Source organism: Eptesicus fuscus, chromosome 17, assembly GCF_027574615.1.
Source record: "Eptesicus fuscus isolate TK198812 chromosome 17, DD_ASM_mEF_20220401, whole genome shotgun sequence".
Classification (NCBI taxonomy): domain Eukaryota; kingdom Metazoa; phylum Chordata; class Mammalia; order Chiroptera; family Vespertilionidae; genus Eptesicus; species Eptesicus fuscus.
Window position 1 is genome coordinate 16,838,753 of NC_072489.1, and position 19,549 is coordinate 16,858,301.

At 39.3% G+C, this 19,549-nt stretch overlaps 1 protein-coding gene across 4 annotated transcripts in view; it reads right to left on the bottom strand.

The window, feature by feature from the left end:
- FAM149B1 (family with sequence similarity 149 member B1) overlaps positions 1–19,549 on the bottom strand; it is a 44,991-nt gene that overhangs the window by 16,096 nt on the left and 9,346 nt on the right. For all 4 annotated transcript variants that reach the window (XM_008145387.3, XM_054729207.1, XM_054729206.1 and 1 more), the window contains exons 4-7: positions 12,690–12,832; positions 11,804–11,920; positions 3,822–3,989; positions 1,864–2,051 (exon numbers count right to left, since the gene is read on the bottom strand). In XM_008145387.3, coding sequence (XP_008143609.1) covers positions 1,864–2,051; positions 3,822–3,989; positions 11,804–11,920; positions 12,690–12,832 — 616 coding nt within the window. The remainder of the gene's footprint in view (positions 1–1,863; positions 2,052–3,821; positions 3,990–11,803; positions 11,921–12,689; positions 12,833–19,549) is intronic.

The following is a 19,549-nucleotide window of genomic DNA, read 5'->3' on the forward strand; positions in this document are numbered from 1 at the left end:
ATTTTGGAAATTCTCAGTTTCTCTAGATGGCAAAAGATTCTAAATGGAAGAAGGCGGTCAGAACCCCAAAATTCTATTGGCAGGAAGCAGCCTGATAAGACTACTTAGCTGCAAACATGTGCTACTTTTCATGAAAAAGTAAAGATAACTCAGAGAGTGAAACAAAGAGCCCAGGCAGTGGAGCAGAGAGTTGAGAGGATTATTTCCAGGCCTTGAAACTTAATGAACTCCCAATATTTTCCCAGTTGGATTTCAGAATTGACCTGGACTCTTTTTACTTTCCATCCTCCCACCCCTACCCTTTAAACTGGAATGTCTATAACTATTATCCTTTCTCGGCCCACTACTGTATGTTGGGTGTGGAGTCAGATAACTTGTCTCTAGGAATGGAATAGTTAGATGTTTAAATATCGATGCATATAACCTTTAGTTTCACAGGTGTATGAATGGAAAGGAATTGTGCCCCAGTAGCTTTACTTAATGTATTACATCCAAGCACTTGATTCATAGACGGACCTGATTTAGATGGTAATATTTTGGACTTCTGGGGTGCTGGCTATAATGAGTCTCTTGGAAACCTTGGAAGGGAGTTGAAAGTATTTTTCATGTGGGAGCACATGAATCATTGGGCGCCAGAGGGAGGATTGTCGTGGACAAACTCTAAGGTGTCTCCCCTGATGCTCACCTCTTGGTGGTCACACCTTTGTATAATCCCCTCCCTTTGAATGTGGGCAGGACCCGTGACTTTTTTTAGACCAATAGGTGATGGTAAAAGTGATGGGATGTGATTCCCATTATTATGTTACATTATATTAGCTTCTGTCTTGCTAGCAAACTCGTTCTCAGTCTTTCTTGCTGTTTTTTAAGAAGAAAGCTGCCCTGACTACCACAAGAAACGGGATCCTTCCAAGAACACACAAAAGGGAAAGTAGATCCTTTTCTAGTTGAGCCTCTAAATGAGAACTCAGCCCAGTCAATCCCTTGATTGCAGCCTTTTGAGATCCCAATTAGAGGACTGTTCCTGGACTTCTGACCCACAAATCTGTTAACTTTTTGTGCAGCACAGAAAACCAATACAAACAATTCTTTAAAAGTTAAATATATGTTTACCTATGTAATTGAACTATTCCACTCAGACAAGTTTATCCAAGAGAAAAGAAAATATATTTCCAAAAAATTCTTATACACTGGTGTTCATAACATCTTTACACCTAACAGTCCAAAGGTAAAAACAACCCAAATGCCCATCAACTGATAAATGGACAAATTATGGAACAATGGAATACTACTCAGCAATTAAAGGAATAAATGATTGGTACATACGAGGACATGGATGAATCTCAAAATGATCATGTTGAGTGAAAGAAACTGATAGAAAAAGAGTAAATACCATGACTCCATTTATATGAAATTCTGCAAAACAAAAACTATAGTGACAGCAGATTAACTGTCACTTGGGGATGGTGGTTCGGGCAAGGTAATTTGGGGGGTGATGATATGTTCACTCTATTGGCTGTTTCATATGCATATATACAGGTCAACTTATCAACTTATATACTTTAAATATGCATGATTTGTTGGATATGAATTATTCTTTAATAAAGCAGTTTAAAGATGTACTTGCCACTTGTACATGTTTTTTCTCACAAATAATTATATTCAAAGAGAAAACACAGTCTCTGTCCAGTCATCATAGACTAGGCCTTGCTGCTTCTCTCAAATATTTCTAAATTTCTCTTAGTTTCTGTGGGAAATACGAATATGAGTCTTTTGCACTAATGAAGCATATAATCTAATAGACTGGTTAGGGCCTGGAAATCATAAACAATTACTTTTTTATATTTTTTTCACAAAGAATCTTACCAGAAGCAAATCCCTCCCAGTGACTGCGTGTCAACTGCTCCATACAGCTCAGGACCTTGCTCCACACTTCATCGAACACATAAGCAAGGACATCCTCTTTCATGCAGGAAAATGGAGCAATGGGAGGGTACCCTAATTTCTGTTTCTCTGTAGCTGCTTCTGATTTCTTTCCATGAAACTCCTCTTCCCTGTAACAGAAGCAAGATGGGAAGACTTAGTGGTTATTCACTGAATGCTCACTATTGTCCTTTGTGCTCCTTAGAAGTGTGATCTGTACCCCGTGTTTCCCTGCCCCTTGCCCAGCATATGTAGCACATGTATTAAGGTGCCTTGTAAATTAAGGGAGTTCTCAACAGAGGAGACTGCATTTCCCTTATTACCCCCACCCCACTACTTTGCCCCAAAAACAGAACAAGAAATAGAAGACTGAGAATCACTGATTTTTTAGCTTTAAACAGATGAGCATTGTCAATTGAGTAACAAGCTGTGATAACTAAGCATACAGAAATAATCTTTTGTTGTAATTGAATAACATTTAGACTAATGTTAATGTGACATTTAATGATGTGCATGTAACTGTGATTATGCTGCATAATTAAGGCAATGATTCGCTAGGGAAAGAGTCCACACAGATTATTTAAAAACTTGTACTAATCCAAATAAACATTTGGTAATTGCCTGAAAAGAAAAAAGAGCCCAACAGCACCGGAAGCTACTCTGAGCCTCTTCTGGAGACTGTGTCTGTAACCCAGAAACTCTCAGTGAGTCAAGTCTGTCTCTATTTCTTTTTAGAAGAGATAACACATTCATATGATGAAAAATTCATATTATAGAAATGTATGCATGTGGTGAAAAATAAGTCTCCTACATCTTTGTCCCCCAATGTACATTTCTAAAAGTAAACATTATACATCCATCTAGAGAAAGTTACATTACATACTGTACTGCACCAAGGGAAAAGATTGGCTAAAGGAAAAAGGAAGAGAAAATGTAGATAATCTGACCCACACCAGGTGAAATAAAGGGAAAGGGGGCAGACTCTAGAAAACCAAAGAACCTAATTGTCATTCTTTTGCAACAAGGAGGAGTTTAATGGTATTATGTACAGGAATCTGGGTTATGTTTAGCTGGCCCTAGAATGTGTGCATTGAGCACATGAGTAAGCATGGCTCAGTAGGAAATAAGATGGGGAGAAAAGTCCAGAATCATTTGACACAATATTAACTAGACCTAACCAAACCTTCATAGCCTAAAATGAAATTCTCTCACTTCCAGATATGCTGCTGTGACTATCAAAGCTAAAAGAATAATTTAAGAGGTTGTTTCAGAGAGGTAGCATGGAATAGTGAAGAGAACACTGCACCTAGAATTGGATAGGTTTTAGTTTTAGCTTTTCCTCAGACAAATCATTTAACTACTCTGACTCTCACTTATCCTGTAAAGAGGGTAAATAATATCTATGTCACAAGACTATTGTCAGACTACAATAAGAATAGATATAAATAAGCATTATTAATTATAAAGTCTGTGCTGAGTATAAGATTTTTATATAAACTGTATATACCTTTTTTAAAACAGGATTTATGTAAATGAAGTTCACACCTCTTGAACAGCTCTTTTAAAAATTTTCAGTGATTCCATGAATTGCTGGTGATAATTTACAAAGGGTAAAATCAAATTAATGTGGAGGAAAAAATTAACTCATTTAAAAATGTTTAATGTCAAGAAGAGGCAAATGACATGTGCAGGAGGGAAACACACCAGGATATCTGGTTTGTGGCAGCAGCAGGGATTTATATAAACTAAGCACATGAACTCTGGATACCTGAGAAGTAATGGAAAAGATGTAACAACAACAACAAAATGACAATTATTGGTAATATTAGTAGTATACTTTAGTGAAAATAGGGATTAATACGTAAGAGATGAGAAAAAAGCTTAAAAAACATAATACTCACATATCCGTGTGGTCGAATGCTAAGTATTCCTCTATTACTCCTTCAGAGAGAATTACACAGTCTTCCTCTTCTTTTTCCATAGAACACAAGCTAGGGGGTTTGGCAATGGAAGATGCTTTATGAACATAAGAAGTTGAGAAATGTAACTTCTTTCCCCTAATACCAAATCTGGGAGAAAGAAAAAGAAAATATTAATTAACATAAATAGCTCTCACAGTGCAAACTCCCTTGCCCTGATGACACTCCCCTTGACTACTATAAACCTTAATGCTTATTAATTCTCAGAGCAGGAAGGGTAGATACTAGCCATAGACACACTCTGCTTAAGTATATTATGCAGTATTGAATACTGCTTGTTATCTTTTCAGATGCAACAGCTGTGGCTATAAAATAAGTTTTTAAAAAAATCTAAGCATATTTACATTCATAATTACATCTGTAAAGGCACCTCAGGAGGTTATGTGCTTATTTCAATAATTCCATCATTATTCACAATGCATGCTCTTTAAGGGCAGGCATCTTCTCTTATTTATTTATTTATTTAAATATATTTTATTGATTTTTTACAGAGAGGAAGAGAGAGGAATAGAGAGTTAGAAACATCGATGAGAGAGAAACATCAATCAGCTGTCTTTTGCACAGCCCCTACTGGGGATGTGCCCACAACCAAGGTACATGCCCTTGATCGGAATCGAACCTGGGACCCTTGAGTCCGCAGGCCGACGCTCTATCCACTGAGCCAAACCGGTTTCGGCCATCTTCTCTTATTTAAACTAGAGGCCCAGTGCACGAAATTCGTGCATGGGATGCGGGGTGTCCCTCAGCCCAGCCTTCACCTTCTCCAATCTGAGACCCCTTGAGGGATGTCCGACTGCCCAGGCAGTCAGGAATTCCTCTCACAATCCAGGACTGCTGGCTTCCAACCACTCGTCTGCCTGCCTGATTGCCCCTAACCACTTCTGCCTGCCAGCCTGATCACCCCCTAACCACTCCTCTGCCAGCCTGATTGATGCCTAACTGCTCCCCTGCTGGCCTGATTGCCCCTAACTGCCCTCCCCTGCAAGCATGCTCCCCCCCCAACTGCCCTCCCCTGCAGGCCTGCTGTCCCCCAACAGCCTTCCCTTGCAGGCCTGGTCCCCCCTGACTTCCCTCCCCTGCAGGCCTGATCACCCCCAACTGTCCTCCCCTGCAGGCCTAGTCCCCCCTAAGTGCCCTTCCCTGTTGGCCTGATCACTCACAACTGCCCTTCCCTGCAGGCCTAGTCCCCGCTAACTGCCCTTCCCTGTTTGCCTGATCACTCACAACTGCCCTCCCCTGCCGGCCATCTTGTGTCCACATGGGGGCGGCCATCTTGTGTGTTGGAGTGATGGTCAATTTGCATATTACTCTTTTATTAGATAGGATTTTTCTTCAAACCCAGGTATTCAATGAATATGTGATGATTCATTCACTTCAGCAAGCTTACTGTGGAGAAAGTCAGATCTGAGCATTACAATTTTTTTTTTCCAGCAAGAAAGTAAAGTTTATTAGTTGAGGAACTGGCACCACACCCAGAGTCCCAGGTGAGCAAATTTGCTTAAAGACCTGTCTTTCAGAGGATGGGTTATATAGGGGAATGACATTGATCATGGTGACTAAAGGAGTTGAGTTATGGTTAAGGTCATGGTCTCTACTGATTAATCAGTTTCAGGATAGGAGGTATTTGATCATTTGAGCAATACCATTTTAAAAAATGGCTCTTAGTTTAACTAAATATTAGATACTAGAGGCCTGGTGCACGGATTCGTGCACTGGTGGGGTCCCTTGGCCTGGCCTGCACCCTCTCACAATCCAGGACCCCTCGGGGGATGTTGGACTGCCAATTTCGGCCTGATCCCTGCAGGCCAGGCCAAGGGACCCCACTGGTGCATGAATCCATGCACTGGGGTCTAGTATGCATATAAAATCTTTGGTTAATCTCTTTCCATCCTCCCCCTCCCCCTTCCCTCTGAGATTAATCAGTCTGTTCCATGTTTCCATGCCTGTGCGTTGAGCGTCTCCCCCCTGGTGTTCCTTTTACAGTAGCTACCAGTTGAGCAGTCGAACTGTCGCTTAGGCTTTTATATATATAGATATAGATAACCAAGATATGTTTTAAATTATTCTTTATACTTTTTGTACCTTATGTATTTTTTAAATTGGGAAAAAAGGATAAATCCATGACACTTTTCAGCAAGGCCAGTGGTAAAATCTTACTGGAAGACATTTTGGAAATATGCATTAGAAGCCTTAAAATAAATATACCTGTTAATTCAGTGATTCTGTTTATTGGGATTACCTTCAAGGATGTGCCCTTCAAGATTTAGCTATAAATTTTTCACAGAATTGTTTATCATTGTCAAAAATTAAAGCTAGCCCAACAATTTCAAAATACAGGTTTGAGGATTGGTTGTTTAAATAATGGCATATTACAGAGAACAGACTGACAGTGATCAGAAAGGATGGGGTTTAAGGGCTGGGTGGAGAAGGTGAAGGAATTAACCAAAAATAAAAAATAAAAAACCTTCATAGACATAGCTTTATTTTCTTTTCAAATTTTTTGGGGTAAAGTTGTTCTTCACATTCACTTATTTTGGTCAGTATTTCATTTTCATTTGAGAAATAAAAACTCTAAAGCTGAAAAGAAAGGTATATTAATGCAATGGAATAGTATAAGGTCCTTACATTAATGTAGGAGAAAATGTGAAATACCTACAATAAAATGGTAAGTGTAAAAATATTACAAAGTATGTACAATAATTTCATAAAATTGTAGACATATATGGCAGAGAATGCTAGATGCCCCCAATATCCATTCTCTCCTTTCCTAGTAAATCACGTCAGTTTAATTCAGGAGAGTAACCACCACCTCAAAGACTACCATTTCCCACTACCTTGCAGCCAGATAGAGCCAATAAGATATGAGTAGAACTGTTAGGTGGGATTCTGGGAAGGCTGTTTAAGGAGAACTGGCTTGGCTATAAGGGGAGCCCTTTTGCCCTTCGGCCTCTTCTTCTTTCTGCTACCTGGAAAGTGAATGTCATATTTGGAACTCTATCAGCTATCTTGGACCACAAAGAAAACTTCAGGAAACACATCATCTGCTAGCACGGTGCAACAAAGATAAAAGGAGTCCAGGACCCTGAAAACACCATGCCACTACTATACTATGTTTAGATACCCTTCCTCCAGACTTACTTCAAAATGGAAATAAACTTCTCTGTTATGTAAGCCGCTAAATAAAGTGTAGGGTTTGTAGGAAGTGGTTGAAAAGGTATGACGGGTGAAGTACTCTGTGTGTTAACTTGGGCTAAATGATTGCAATGAAAACTAAAGTTTTTAAGAAGGGGAATGACAAGGTCTTTGCTTTAGAAGATCACCAGGATAATGATGAGGAGATTAATGAGGTTAGGAGGCTAATGTAAAAAATGAGGCAAGAACTGGTAAGCTGATGAGAGCCTGGACTAAAGATGGTGGGAGGCATGGGGATGGAGAGACAGTAAGAGAGAAACAGTTTGCAGAACCAACATATCTAAACCACCTGGTAGTACTGTTTACAAAAGTCTCTGAATTTGAGATTTAAAGTTTTTTTTAAGTGTCCTGAAATTCTAAAACGGTGATTCCCAAATTCCAGTTAACAGATTTATGCCAATCATGACAAAATTTTTATTAATCTATACCAAAATAAGGACAAATGACCAGTAAGACTGCTAAATATCCTTTCCTGAAAAGGACTGTCCTTATTTTGAGATTATGTACTTCATGCTTTGTGTTAATAGTTTTTTCTACCAAAACACAAAAAATTAAAAGCTATCAAACACTGCACACCCAGCATTCCATATGTTACTGTGATTATTAAACCAATCATTACTTAGTGGTAATAAATTATTTGCTTTGAGAAAAAAATAGGGCTAACAAAGCATAGACCATTCTCTTAGTAAAAAAAAATTTTAGTTAGATGAGAAGGGAAATGTTGCATTTTCCCTAAAGCTGCAGCAAAAAAAACAGATGTTCTATATCATAAAACTGTCTTTGCAAATGTTATTTCTAACAAAGGAATCTTTTAAACTACCAGACTTGAGGTTGTCTGAAAAATAAGCTTTAACTTTTATAATGTGTGTAATTCTTTTACTTACTAAAAGAATAACAGTGGTCTTACCTAATAATGTATTGCCCTTAAGTTGAGATCTGTTTTCTTGTGAGAGAGAAAAAAATCTTTGGCACTTCTTCTTCTCCCACATGCATGGAGAATGAAATGACTTGGCTAGCTTTATTAAACAAAGAGTTTAATTTGGAGCCAGCTCCTCTAGGTGTAGGCCTTAGGGGGTGGAATTCTGCAGCCTTTCTGGAGATGATCCCTTGCAAGGCCCTCCAGGGTGGTTGGGAGGAACAAGTGGCCAAGAGCTTTCCTTTCTGACCGGAGCTGGAAAGTATAATTAACCACTCTCAGCTCCATTTCAGACCAAACTTATTTCCTGGTGGACCTCTAGAAATGACTTAAATAGAGGAAATTTACATGAATGTGTAATTTCATGAAGGCAAAAGGAAGAAAAAATAACTTAGTAATGTGTAATGGAAAGGAAATATGATTGTAGATGGTCCTTCCAGAAGAATTGAAAGAGAGTATCTCTATGGCTTTGGAGAGCTTTAAGCTCTTTGTGTCTAAAAAACCCCCACTTATTTGTAATTAACTTGACTGGCTCTTGCATTTAGGACAGTAAAAATAAATAAATAAATAAATAAAAATCAAAGAATATTACAGGAAAAGCTATAATATGTGACTAGTGACATGAGGGAGGTATGCTTAGAACAAATAGCAGCCATATCATATCACTGTAATGTTGTTGTTTTTTAATGTGGTAAAGCCCTGGCCAGTTTGTCTAAGTGGTTAGAGTGTTGGCCTGAGGACCAAAGGGTCACAGGTTCTATTCCTGATCAAGAGCACCTACCTCAGTTGCAGGTTCAATCCCCAGACCTGGTGGGGATATGAGTGGGAGGCAACCAATTGATGTGTCTCTAACACATCAATGTTTCTCTCTCCTTCCCCACTCCCATCCCCTTCCACTCTCTAAAAAGCAATGGAAAAAATATCCTTACTCCTTGGGTGAGCATAAATAAATCCTATATAATAAAAGCCTAATATGCTAAGTGTCCAGTCATCCATTCAACCAATCAAAGCATAATATGCTAATGATATGGTAAGGCTGCTCAACCACTCGCTATGACATGCACTGACCACCAGGGGGCAGATGCTCCGACTGGTAGGTGAACTTGCTGCTGGGGTCCGGCTGATCGGGACTGAGCGAGATGGGCCTGACACGCCCTGGAGCCCTCCCGCAGTCCCTCCCCAGCTGGCCAATCTCCTGTGTCCCTCCCTGGCCCCGATCGTGCACCAGTGGGATCCCTCGGCCTGGCCTGCACCCTCTCACAATCTGGGACCCCTTGGGGGAAGTCAGAGAGCCGGTTTCAGCCCAATCCCACAGACCAGGTAGAGAGACCCCACTGGTGCATGAATTCGTGCACTGGGCTTCTAGCAAATAAATAAAATATAAAATAAAATGTAAAATATTTCACATTAGATTTACCATCTTAAGCATTTTAAACTGTATAGTTCTGTAGTATTAAGTATATTCATATTATTGCACAACAGATCTTTTGAACTTTTCATCTTGTAAAACTTAAACTCTAATACCCATTAAAAACTAATTGCCCCTCCCTCTTTTCCCCCCTCTTGGTAATGACATTTTTACTTTTGTTTCTATGATCTTGACTACTTTAGATATAATGGTTCCCTCTTACCCATGGTTTAACTTTCTGCCGTTTCAATTACCCAAGGCAATTTTGGTCTGACAATATTAAATGGCAAATTCCAGAAATAAACAATTCATACGTTTTAAATTACGTGCCATTCTGAGTAACATGATGGTATTGCAGTGATTTTGTGATCAAGTAATCCTTATTTTACTTAAATGGCCCCAAAACATGTAAATACTTTGAAATGCTATGAGTTCATAACGGTACTCGAGAGAGAAAATATCACATGTGTACAAAGTAGTAGTTACATCAAAGTAAATATCACAGGTTATGTTTAATTTGTTATTGCTTTCCATAAGTAGTGGTATAATAACATAGCTGGATAAATTGTTTCATCTAAGTATATGTCAGCATAGATAGGTATTTGTTTTATCTGTGCTATAGTAAAGAAAAGTCATCATTGAAAACTGTAAGTCAAATTGTCAGTAAAAGCAGAACCAAAAATAAGAAGGGTCAACCAGCAGTGGTGGGAGCAGGTAGAAAGAAAAGAAAGGCGGTCTGCAGTATGTTACAAAATGATGATTCAGCCCCTTGGGGAGATAACGGCTCAGTCTTGATTCCTTATTTCCTTTGAGATCAAATCTCAAAATGAAACTACTATTTATAGTTATAAAATAAGAATAAGGTATATATAAAGTTTATACTGACAGGTAAGAAAATATATCTTAATGATATCACATGAGCTATGCAATTTTTGTCAGTGAGTATTAATGAACACTTAATCTCTGTGGAATATATTATTTTGTAAAAATCTGAAATTTATATACAAGGAATAAACTTAAAAAGGCTTATTGATGCAATATGGAGGTTTAAATTAAAAAGAAAGCTCAGCTAGTGACCAGAACCTTGAGTTTAAATCACTTTGAGGAAAGCAAACAAATCCCATTTCTGATGAAAAGTCAGTTAGTTGATAATCCAGATCCTATAACCCTAACACCTAAAACAGTAATGCTTTACTTTGTGGTCTGATGAAATTACAGTAAGCAAAAGAACCTTCCAAAGTAAGTATGACAACTCTTAGATGGTATCAAGTAAGTAAAACTACAGTCTTAGGAAAAAGTATATAAATAATTTAAAAATGAATTAAAACTGTGATTTTTTTTTTCAATAGATTTAAGCATAGGTTTTGATATAAACCTATTTGGGTTTATTTTGCTGCTATTTAAAGAGCTTGAGTTGTTCAAAAGAATTAGCTATTTTAACTAATATAACCCTTTTAAGCTAAAAACCTAATAGCAGTTTAATGTCTATAAAAAGATTAAGTTGTAATTAATACTACATGTTTAAACAAAGTCACTTTTTCAAAATATTTTAAGGCCTATTAGGCCCCTAAACTTTAAACTGGTCTAGCTACACATTTATTCCAAAAGGGAACTTCCTGTATCTGTAGAGAGATGTATATATGTATAGATAATATATAGATTTACATTAAAAAATCCTTAAACCCTAGGGAATGTCTTTTTGAACAAAAAAATTATCAACAAAATTCTAATATGCACAAAGACTATGGTCAATCTTAGAGAATTTGCTGTGCTTTATTAAATATCAAAAAGTAACAAGTGGCCGAGACTGGTTTGGCTCAGCGGATAGAGCGTCGGCCTGCGGACTCAAGGGTCCCAGGTTCGATTCCAGTCAAGGGCATGTACCTTGGTTGTGGGCACATCCCCAGTGGGGGGTGTGCAGGAGGTAGCCGATGGATGTTTCTCTCTCATCGATGTTTCTAGCTCTCTATCCCTCTCACTTCCTCTCTGTAAAAAATCAATAAAATATATATTTAAAAAAAAAAAAAAAAAAAAAAGTAACAAGTGCCCAGCAGAGTGGCTCAGTTAGTTGAGCGTCATCCCATGAACTGAAAGGTCACGGTTCAATTCCTGGTCAGGGCACAGGCCGGGTTTGTGGCTCCATCCCGTGGGGGGCGAGTGCAGTAGGTGGCTGGTTGATCTCTCTCTCTCTCTCTCTCTCTCTCTCTCTCAAATCAATAAAAACATTTTAAAAAAGAAAATATTTAAAGAGTAAGTTGTCAAGCATAAGATGCATAAATAAATACTCTTATTTTAAAAAGTAGGAAGTATTTTAATTCCTTAATATACTGCTAGAATATAATACTTGGGCATTCAGATACAAAAATACTTACATATCAGAATACTTACATAGTAGAATCTCTTTCTTGAGACAATGTTGCCTCATGTGAAGCTGAAATAGCAGAAGGAGATCTAGGGTACAGTTCATAACCTTCACTTGGAGCGATTATCTGTTTACCCAAAATCCTTCAAAATGAACATAAAAAGACAATCAAGCACCTTTACCTGGCATGAATAAAAAAATGTAGATATTTTTGGAACAAGTAGCTGGGCTCTAATAGAGGTCTACTATACCCTTATTCTGATACTGATTAAGAATGATTTTTAAGAAAAATGTGAGTACAGAGCTTTATTACAAATATATATCTATATATATGTGTATCTTCTATAGAATAGACATGGAAAAGATAAAGCTATTATAGCCAACCCCCCCCCCAATAAAAATCCAAGGAAACTGAGCAAACATTTGTAATTTTTTCCTCCATCCTCTGTATTAAACCTGTCAAAATGGGTGACAGACCAAATTAATGAAAATCATGAATTATATTCTGTAGAACATGAGCTTTATAAATTAGTATGTGTGTTAAGTGCACTAACAAGGTTTCTGAAGTAAGATTCCCAACAGCTTATGTGTGCTTTCAACTATAATTAAGAATTTACCTGTAGGTAAGAGTGTAAATATTTACTTTTTCTGACTGTCTTACCCAAAAGAAGGGCTTTTGGACAGCCACAATACACATATCTCGGCTGCAGGTATAGAAATTGTTTTACAGGTACAGAAATTGATAGTTATGAAAACTCCAAAAAACTTCCATCAACTTAGTTTTCTCTCAACTGAAGCTTTACACTGCATGACCTTATTTACGTTCATCAAAACTATGCCCATAAAGATTCATAATACAAGCTTTTCAAGTTTCAGTATTATCCATGAATGTTAACATTAGGGCTCCAATACCTGAGATGAGGGAAACTACAGGTCCACTGTTGGCACTCTTCTTGTAGACTCTTGGTGTGTATGCTCAACTTCTGCTCATACAAGAGCTCGTCAATGGCTATAAACATTGCCTGGACTTTTTCAGTGGCATTTTGATCAAGTTTCTAGAAGAAAATATCACCCCAAAATATTTAGGTGAACTTCAATCTCCATTAAAAGTCATAAAGATTGAAAGCAAACAAGATTTTGTTTTGTTTTCAATATTTAGTCCATTTGAAATACTGTTGAATTTCCACAAAAGTTAAGTTAGTGTTTTCAGATCTTAGAATATTCAGCTGTCCTCCCTATTTTTATTTAAAGAAAACATATAGAAATATCTACCTGTTTAAAGTAACATTTTCTTCATAATAAAAATACTGTATTGTAATCATTTTGAAAAATCCAGAAAGTATAAAGAAAAATTACCAATAATTCTACCACTCAAGATAATGATTGCTGATTTTGATATAGGTGCTTGGAGACATTCCAGTATTTTTTTAGAGCTTAAGGTAGATAATTCAATATATACTAGAGGCCCAGTGCATGACATTCGTGCACTGGGGGAGGGGGAGGGTCTCCTCTCACAGTCCGGGACCCCATGGGGGATGTAGCAGTGCACCAAGCGGCAGGTGGCCAGGGAGGAGCCCAAATCGGGGCTGGGTGCCATGCTGCTCTTGCTCATCTTACCCCCATGGAGCTTGAAAAACCGTAATTCATAAAAATATATGTATTGTCTTTATAGTTAATCTTCATATCTACTTAGCAAGCCCCTTTTGTATAGAAGCTGACATTCATTTTTATAGTGAAAATATGTATTTCTCATATTATACTTTTAAATAATATTTTTAATATGTTTTTATTGATTTCAGAGACAGGAAGGGAGAGAGAAACATTAATGATGAGAAAGAATCATCCATAGGCTGCCTCCTGAACACCCTCTACTGAGGATCAAGCCCTACTGGGGATCAAGCCCACAACCTGGGCATGTGCCCTGACCAGGAATTGAACCATAGTCTCCTGGTTCATAGGTTGACACTCAGACGGACTGTCATGTTATACTTTTGTTTTTTAAAAATATATTTTTATTGATTTCAGAGAGGAAGAAGAATACAGAGATAGAAACATCAATGATGAGAGAGAATCATTGATTGGCTGCCTCCTGCATGCCCCACACTGGAGACCGAGCTCACAACCCGGGCACGTGCCCTTGGCCGGAATCGAACCCGGGACCCTTCAGTCCTCAGGCTGATGTTCTACTCACTGAGTCAAACCGGCTAGGGCTCAAGTTATGCTTTTAAAAGAAGGTATAACTTTTCTTACATTGGAATGTAAAAAGGTGTATATGTACAGATGAAGTAGAGATTCAGATAATATCATAACACTAGAGGCCCGGTGCACAAATTCATGCACAGGGGGTGGGGGAGTACTGCGGGAGGTTGGCCGCTGGCTCTGAGGAGGGAGCCTGCCCTTGGCCCCCCTGGGAAAGGGGCCACATCCTCGGGGGATGTCTGAGAGCCGGTTTCGGCCCTACGGCAAACAACCAGTCGCTGTGACACGTACTGACCACCAGGGGGCAGACGCTCAATGCAAGAGTTGCCCCCTGGTGGTCAGTGTGCTCCCATAGGGGAAGTGCTGCTCAGCCAGAAGCCCTGTGCTGGGCTCACGGCTGGCGAGCGCAGCAGTGGTGGCAGGAGCCTCTCCCACCTCTGCAGCAGTCGGACATCCCCCGAGGGCTCCTGGACTGTGAGAGGGCACAAGCCAGGCTGAAGTACCCCCCTGAGTGCATGAATTTCATGCACCGGGCCTCTAGTATAGGATAATTACTTTATTTTCCTGATGAATTGGACTTTTTTCATTATGAAATGACTATGTTTCTAGTATAATTTTATCCTAAAGTTTATTTTGTTTGAAGTCAAATTTAAGGAATTTTCATGGCTGCCTTAGCTTTTCTTTTTAAGATTTATTTTATTGTTTATTAAATTTATTGGGGTGACATTAGTTAATAAAATTATATAGATTTCAGGTGTACAGTTCTATAATACATTATCTGTATATTATATTGTGTGTTCACCACCATTTATCCCTTCTATCGCCTCTTTTACCTCCCTCTACCCCCTTTTCCTGGTAATTACCATACTGGTATCTGAGTCTATAACTGTGTATTCTTATGGTTTTTGTGGGGGTTTTTTGCTTAATCCCTTCACCATTTTCACCAAGCCCCTAACCTCCATTTCCCTCCAACAGCTGTCAGTCTGTTCTCTGTATCTATTGATCGGTTTCTATTGTTTATTTTGTTCATTAGATTCCACATATGAGTGAAATCATATGGTACTTGTCTTACTCTGATGGGCTTACTTCATTTATTTAGCATAATGTTCTCCAGCTCTAACCATGCTATTGTAAAGGGTAAGATTTCATTCGTTTTTATGTTTGAGTGGTATTCCATTGTGTAAATTACCACAGCTTTTTAATCCACTCATCCACTGATGGCTACTTGGGCTGCTTGCAAATCTTGACTATCTACACTAATAAAAATATGCAAACTGACCGTACCTCCACAACACCCATCAGCCAATCAGGAGTGAGTATGCAAATTAACCCAACAAAGATGGTGGGTTAATTTGCATAGGCAGGCGCAAAGCGCCGGGCGGGACACCTGCTATGAGGAGGAGGGCGGGGGGCGGAGGGAGCTACAGGAGCAGCACTCTGGCTGGGAGCAAAGACTTGCAGGCTCCCGGGTGGCCGGGAACAAAGCCAGGGGAAGGAAGGCCTATTCTTGCATGAATCTTCATGCAACGAGACTAGTCTATAATAATAAAAGCGTAATATGCAAATCGACCAAAGCACAGAATGACCATTTGGATGACCTTCCAGACAACCACGCTATGACACGCACTGGCGCCAGGCCAGCCAAAATGGGTGTGATGCGATTGGTTGGGGGGCCCCACCATCGTCTCATGATTGCTCCGAAGAGGGAAGCTCCAAAGAGGGAGGCCCAGGACCCCCTCTGCGCGGTAATTGATCGCGGAGCCCTGGCCAGGTGGGCAGGGCCTCCCTCTACTGGGTGATGGATTGCAGAGCCCTGTAATTGATCGCCCCAAAGAGGGAGGCACAGGCTACTCAGCTGGCGGTGCTGCAGCGGGGCCTCCCTTAGCAGGGCGATCCATTACGGGGCCCCAGATCGATCGCCCCGCAGAGGGAGGCCCAGGCCACCTGGCTGGTGGCGCTGTGGCGGGTGGGCTGGGCCTCCCTCTGTGGGGTGATCTATCTGGGGCCTTGTGATGGATCGCCCCTCAGAGGGAGGCCCAGGCCAGCCAAGTGATCGCACCCCATGTCTGTCACCCACAGAGGGAGGTGACCAGTGGCGGGGGCTAGGGGGGGATGGGTCCAGCTGCCACCAGCCGGGGACCCTACCCAAGGGGTCCCAGATTGCGAGAGGGCGCGGACTGGGCTGAGGGACACCCTCCACCCCCATGCACGAATTTTGTGCACCGGGCCTCTAGTTGTAAATAATGCTGCAATGGATGTTACTGAATTCGTGTTTGCATTTCTTTGCATATATATTTCCAGAAATTGAATCACGGGGTCATAAAGCAGTTCCATTTTAAATTTTCTGAGATAACTCCATACTACTTTCTATAGTGGCTGCACCAATCTGCATTCCCACCAACAGTGTACAAGGGTTCCTTTTTCTCCACATCCTTGCCAACACTTGTTGTTTCTTGATTTATTGATGACAGCCATTCTTGGATCCCCATTGCCTTGGCTTTTCATTTTTGGACCCTCTCATATCTCCTCTGCATCTGCATACTGACTCATTGCCAGCCAGGGATGTATAGACAGCTTCGGCCCTCTCTGATCTCTTCTACATGGATATATGGAGAGCTTATCAGGGCCTCCTAAGGCTGTCTAATTTTCAAGATCTCCTTGATAAATTTCTCGATAGTCTGCCAATCCATTTATTGCCCCAACCAGTACTGAAGCCTCAGGCTATCTGAGCCACTGTTTTTACTTGTTCATGTGCCACTGATTTTGCTACTGTTATTGACAATGCTTTTGGGTACAGGGTTCATCCAAGTTCCACTCTACATCTACTGAGTCCCCTCTGGTGTTGAAGCTGCTAGTTTTCACAGCTTGTGCCTTTGTAGTTGAACAGATGCTCACTGTTCCTAACTCTAAGTTCTATTGATTTTCATTAATAACTATTACTATATTTGTTATTACCTTTGTTCAGTTTTCAGAGTCCTGAAATGGTTGCTTTTGACCACTTTATCCAGTTTGTTGCTTTTTAGGAAAAGGATTTGCCCAGCTACTCACTCTGCCATACTCGAAGTCCCTTCAGACATAATGTTCTTTTATTATATTGTCTTTGTCAGGTTTGGGCATCAATAATATGCTGGGTTCATTTTTTAAAAATATATTTTTATTGATTTCAAAGAGGAAGGGAGCAGAGAGAGAAGCATCAATGATGAGAGAGAATCATTGATCGGCTGCCTCCTGCATGCCCCCTACTGGGGATCGAGCCTCAATTTGGGCATGTGCCCTCGACTGGAATCAAACCTGGGATCTTTCAGTCTGTAGACCGACACTCTATCCACTGAGCCAAACTGGCTAGGGCTTAAGCTGGGTTCATAAAGTGAATTGAAAATACTCCTATTTATTAGAATAATTTTGTGTAACTTATTTCTTCTATAACTATATAATTCCATAGTGAAACCACCTGAGCCTAGAGCTTTCTCTATGAGAATCTCTTATTTACTCTACCTATGAAGATAACTCTATGTAAAGTGAATCCCCCTCACAGGAACTTGGCAGTCTCTCTAGATATGCCAGGTTTCTTCATCTAGAAATGGCTAGAAGTGGAAGCTGATTATTTGTAAGCATTTTGTAAATTTGTATTGCTTCAATGAAATTGTGACTTCCTGAGACCTGAACCATGATTTCCTACCTTACCTGAGAGAGGCTCACTGTTCGATGGTGTATAAAAATTAATCTGAAGGAACATTGTAAGACATCTTCATGAGCTGTTTCCACCCCCATCCATTACTTCTTTTGCACCAAAAGTAGCCTGCAGGGTATGGTAGTTGTTTCTTTTGTGACATTTTGGGGTGGAGAAGGTGGATGTGATGAAGCCAGTAATTCAGGACTCAATTCCCTCTCATGTGCTTTTTTGCTTTTGCACCAGAGTATATGAAATAGCTTCTAAAAGCTCCAGATGCAAGCTGGGAAGAATCTTGGTGACTGTAATAACATGGTGACAACACTTGAAACCTAAATTAGACTTCTGTTACAATCTCACCACTCAGTTTAATTTTTAGCAGCTTAATGGGTACATTTTATTTTATTTTGTTAATCCTCAACCGAGGATATTTTTTTCCATTTTTCTTTTTAGAAAGACAGTAAAAGGGAGTGGGAGAGACAGAGAGAGAGAGAGAGAGAGAGAAAAAAACATCAATATGAGAAAGACATTGATTGGTTGCCTCAAGGGAGAAGGGTGGGTGGTAGGGTAGGATCAAGCCTGCAACCAAGGTATGTGCCCTTGACCGGTATCAAACCTGATACCCTTCAGTCTGGGGGCTGAAGCTCTAACTGCTGAGTAAAACCAGCTAAGGCTAATGGGTACAATTTAGAGTTTTCCACTTGGTGTGAAATTAGATCTTCCCTTTCAAATGTTGTAATTAACATCACTTAAAACTTGAATAAAGTATTGAAATACGCCCTGGCCAGTTTGGCTTAACAGTTAGAGCATCAGCCCACGGACTGCAGGGTCTCTGGTTTGATTCTCAGCTAAGGGCATGTACCTTGGTTGCAGGTTTGTCCCTGGCCCCTGTTGGGGCACATGCAAGAGGTAACCAATTGATCTTTCTCTTTCTCCCTCCCCCTCAATCTAAAAAAAAAAAAAAAAAATCAATGGGAAAAAATATTCTCATTTGAGGATTAAAAAAATGCATATATTGAAACCTAAAAAAAAGTGAAATAAAGTGAATCACCCTTATAATGTTCTATTTCAGCACCCTTTCATCTTCTTAGAGCTCTATCGCCCCGTATCCCCAAGTACATGTCTGACAGGAAATGTGCTCAATACTTGTTGAATAAATAAAGAAAAACTGAAAACCCAAGTATCAATAATGAGGGAAAACTCAAATATGATACATTAAAACAAGGAAATGTTATATAAATATTCAAACTGACAGGTATGGAAGAAATAAAAGAAAATACTTATATGAAATAATAGAGAATGAGAAACTAGACCACTGGGATGCACATATATCATATAACTATATAAAGAAAGTATATATACATCTAAATTAAAATGCCTAGAAAATAATTCATGGTGATAATAATAGGTTTTAACAAATAGCAGACATTTTGCAAAGGAAGCAGGTTGCTGACAACAATATAGTATGAAGTCCATATTGTGGAAAAGTGCTTACAAAATATTAAGTGAAAAATAGAGCATAATATTGTATGTACACCATGATTATGGCTAGGCCAAATTAAATATAGGTTGAAAGTGGATACAAAAAAAAAACCTATTGCATCAAGGTGATAGACATGTATAAAATTTGTCTTAAATTTTTAAAAAATTGTTGGCCTTTTAAAAATAATATTTTACAATGGGAGATAGCCATAAATAAATGAAGAAGTAAGTACTATTAAATAAGTAAATCTCAACACCCAATTAATAAAAGATAAATAATGTTTTGGGAAATATCTTTAGTCTTTTTCTAATCTACACTAATAAAAGAGAAATATGCAAACTGACCGTACCTCCGTGACACCCCTCAGCCAATCAGGAGTGAGTATGCAAATTAACCCAACAAAGAAGGCGGGTTAATTTG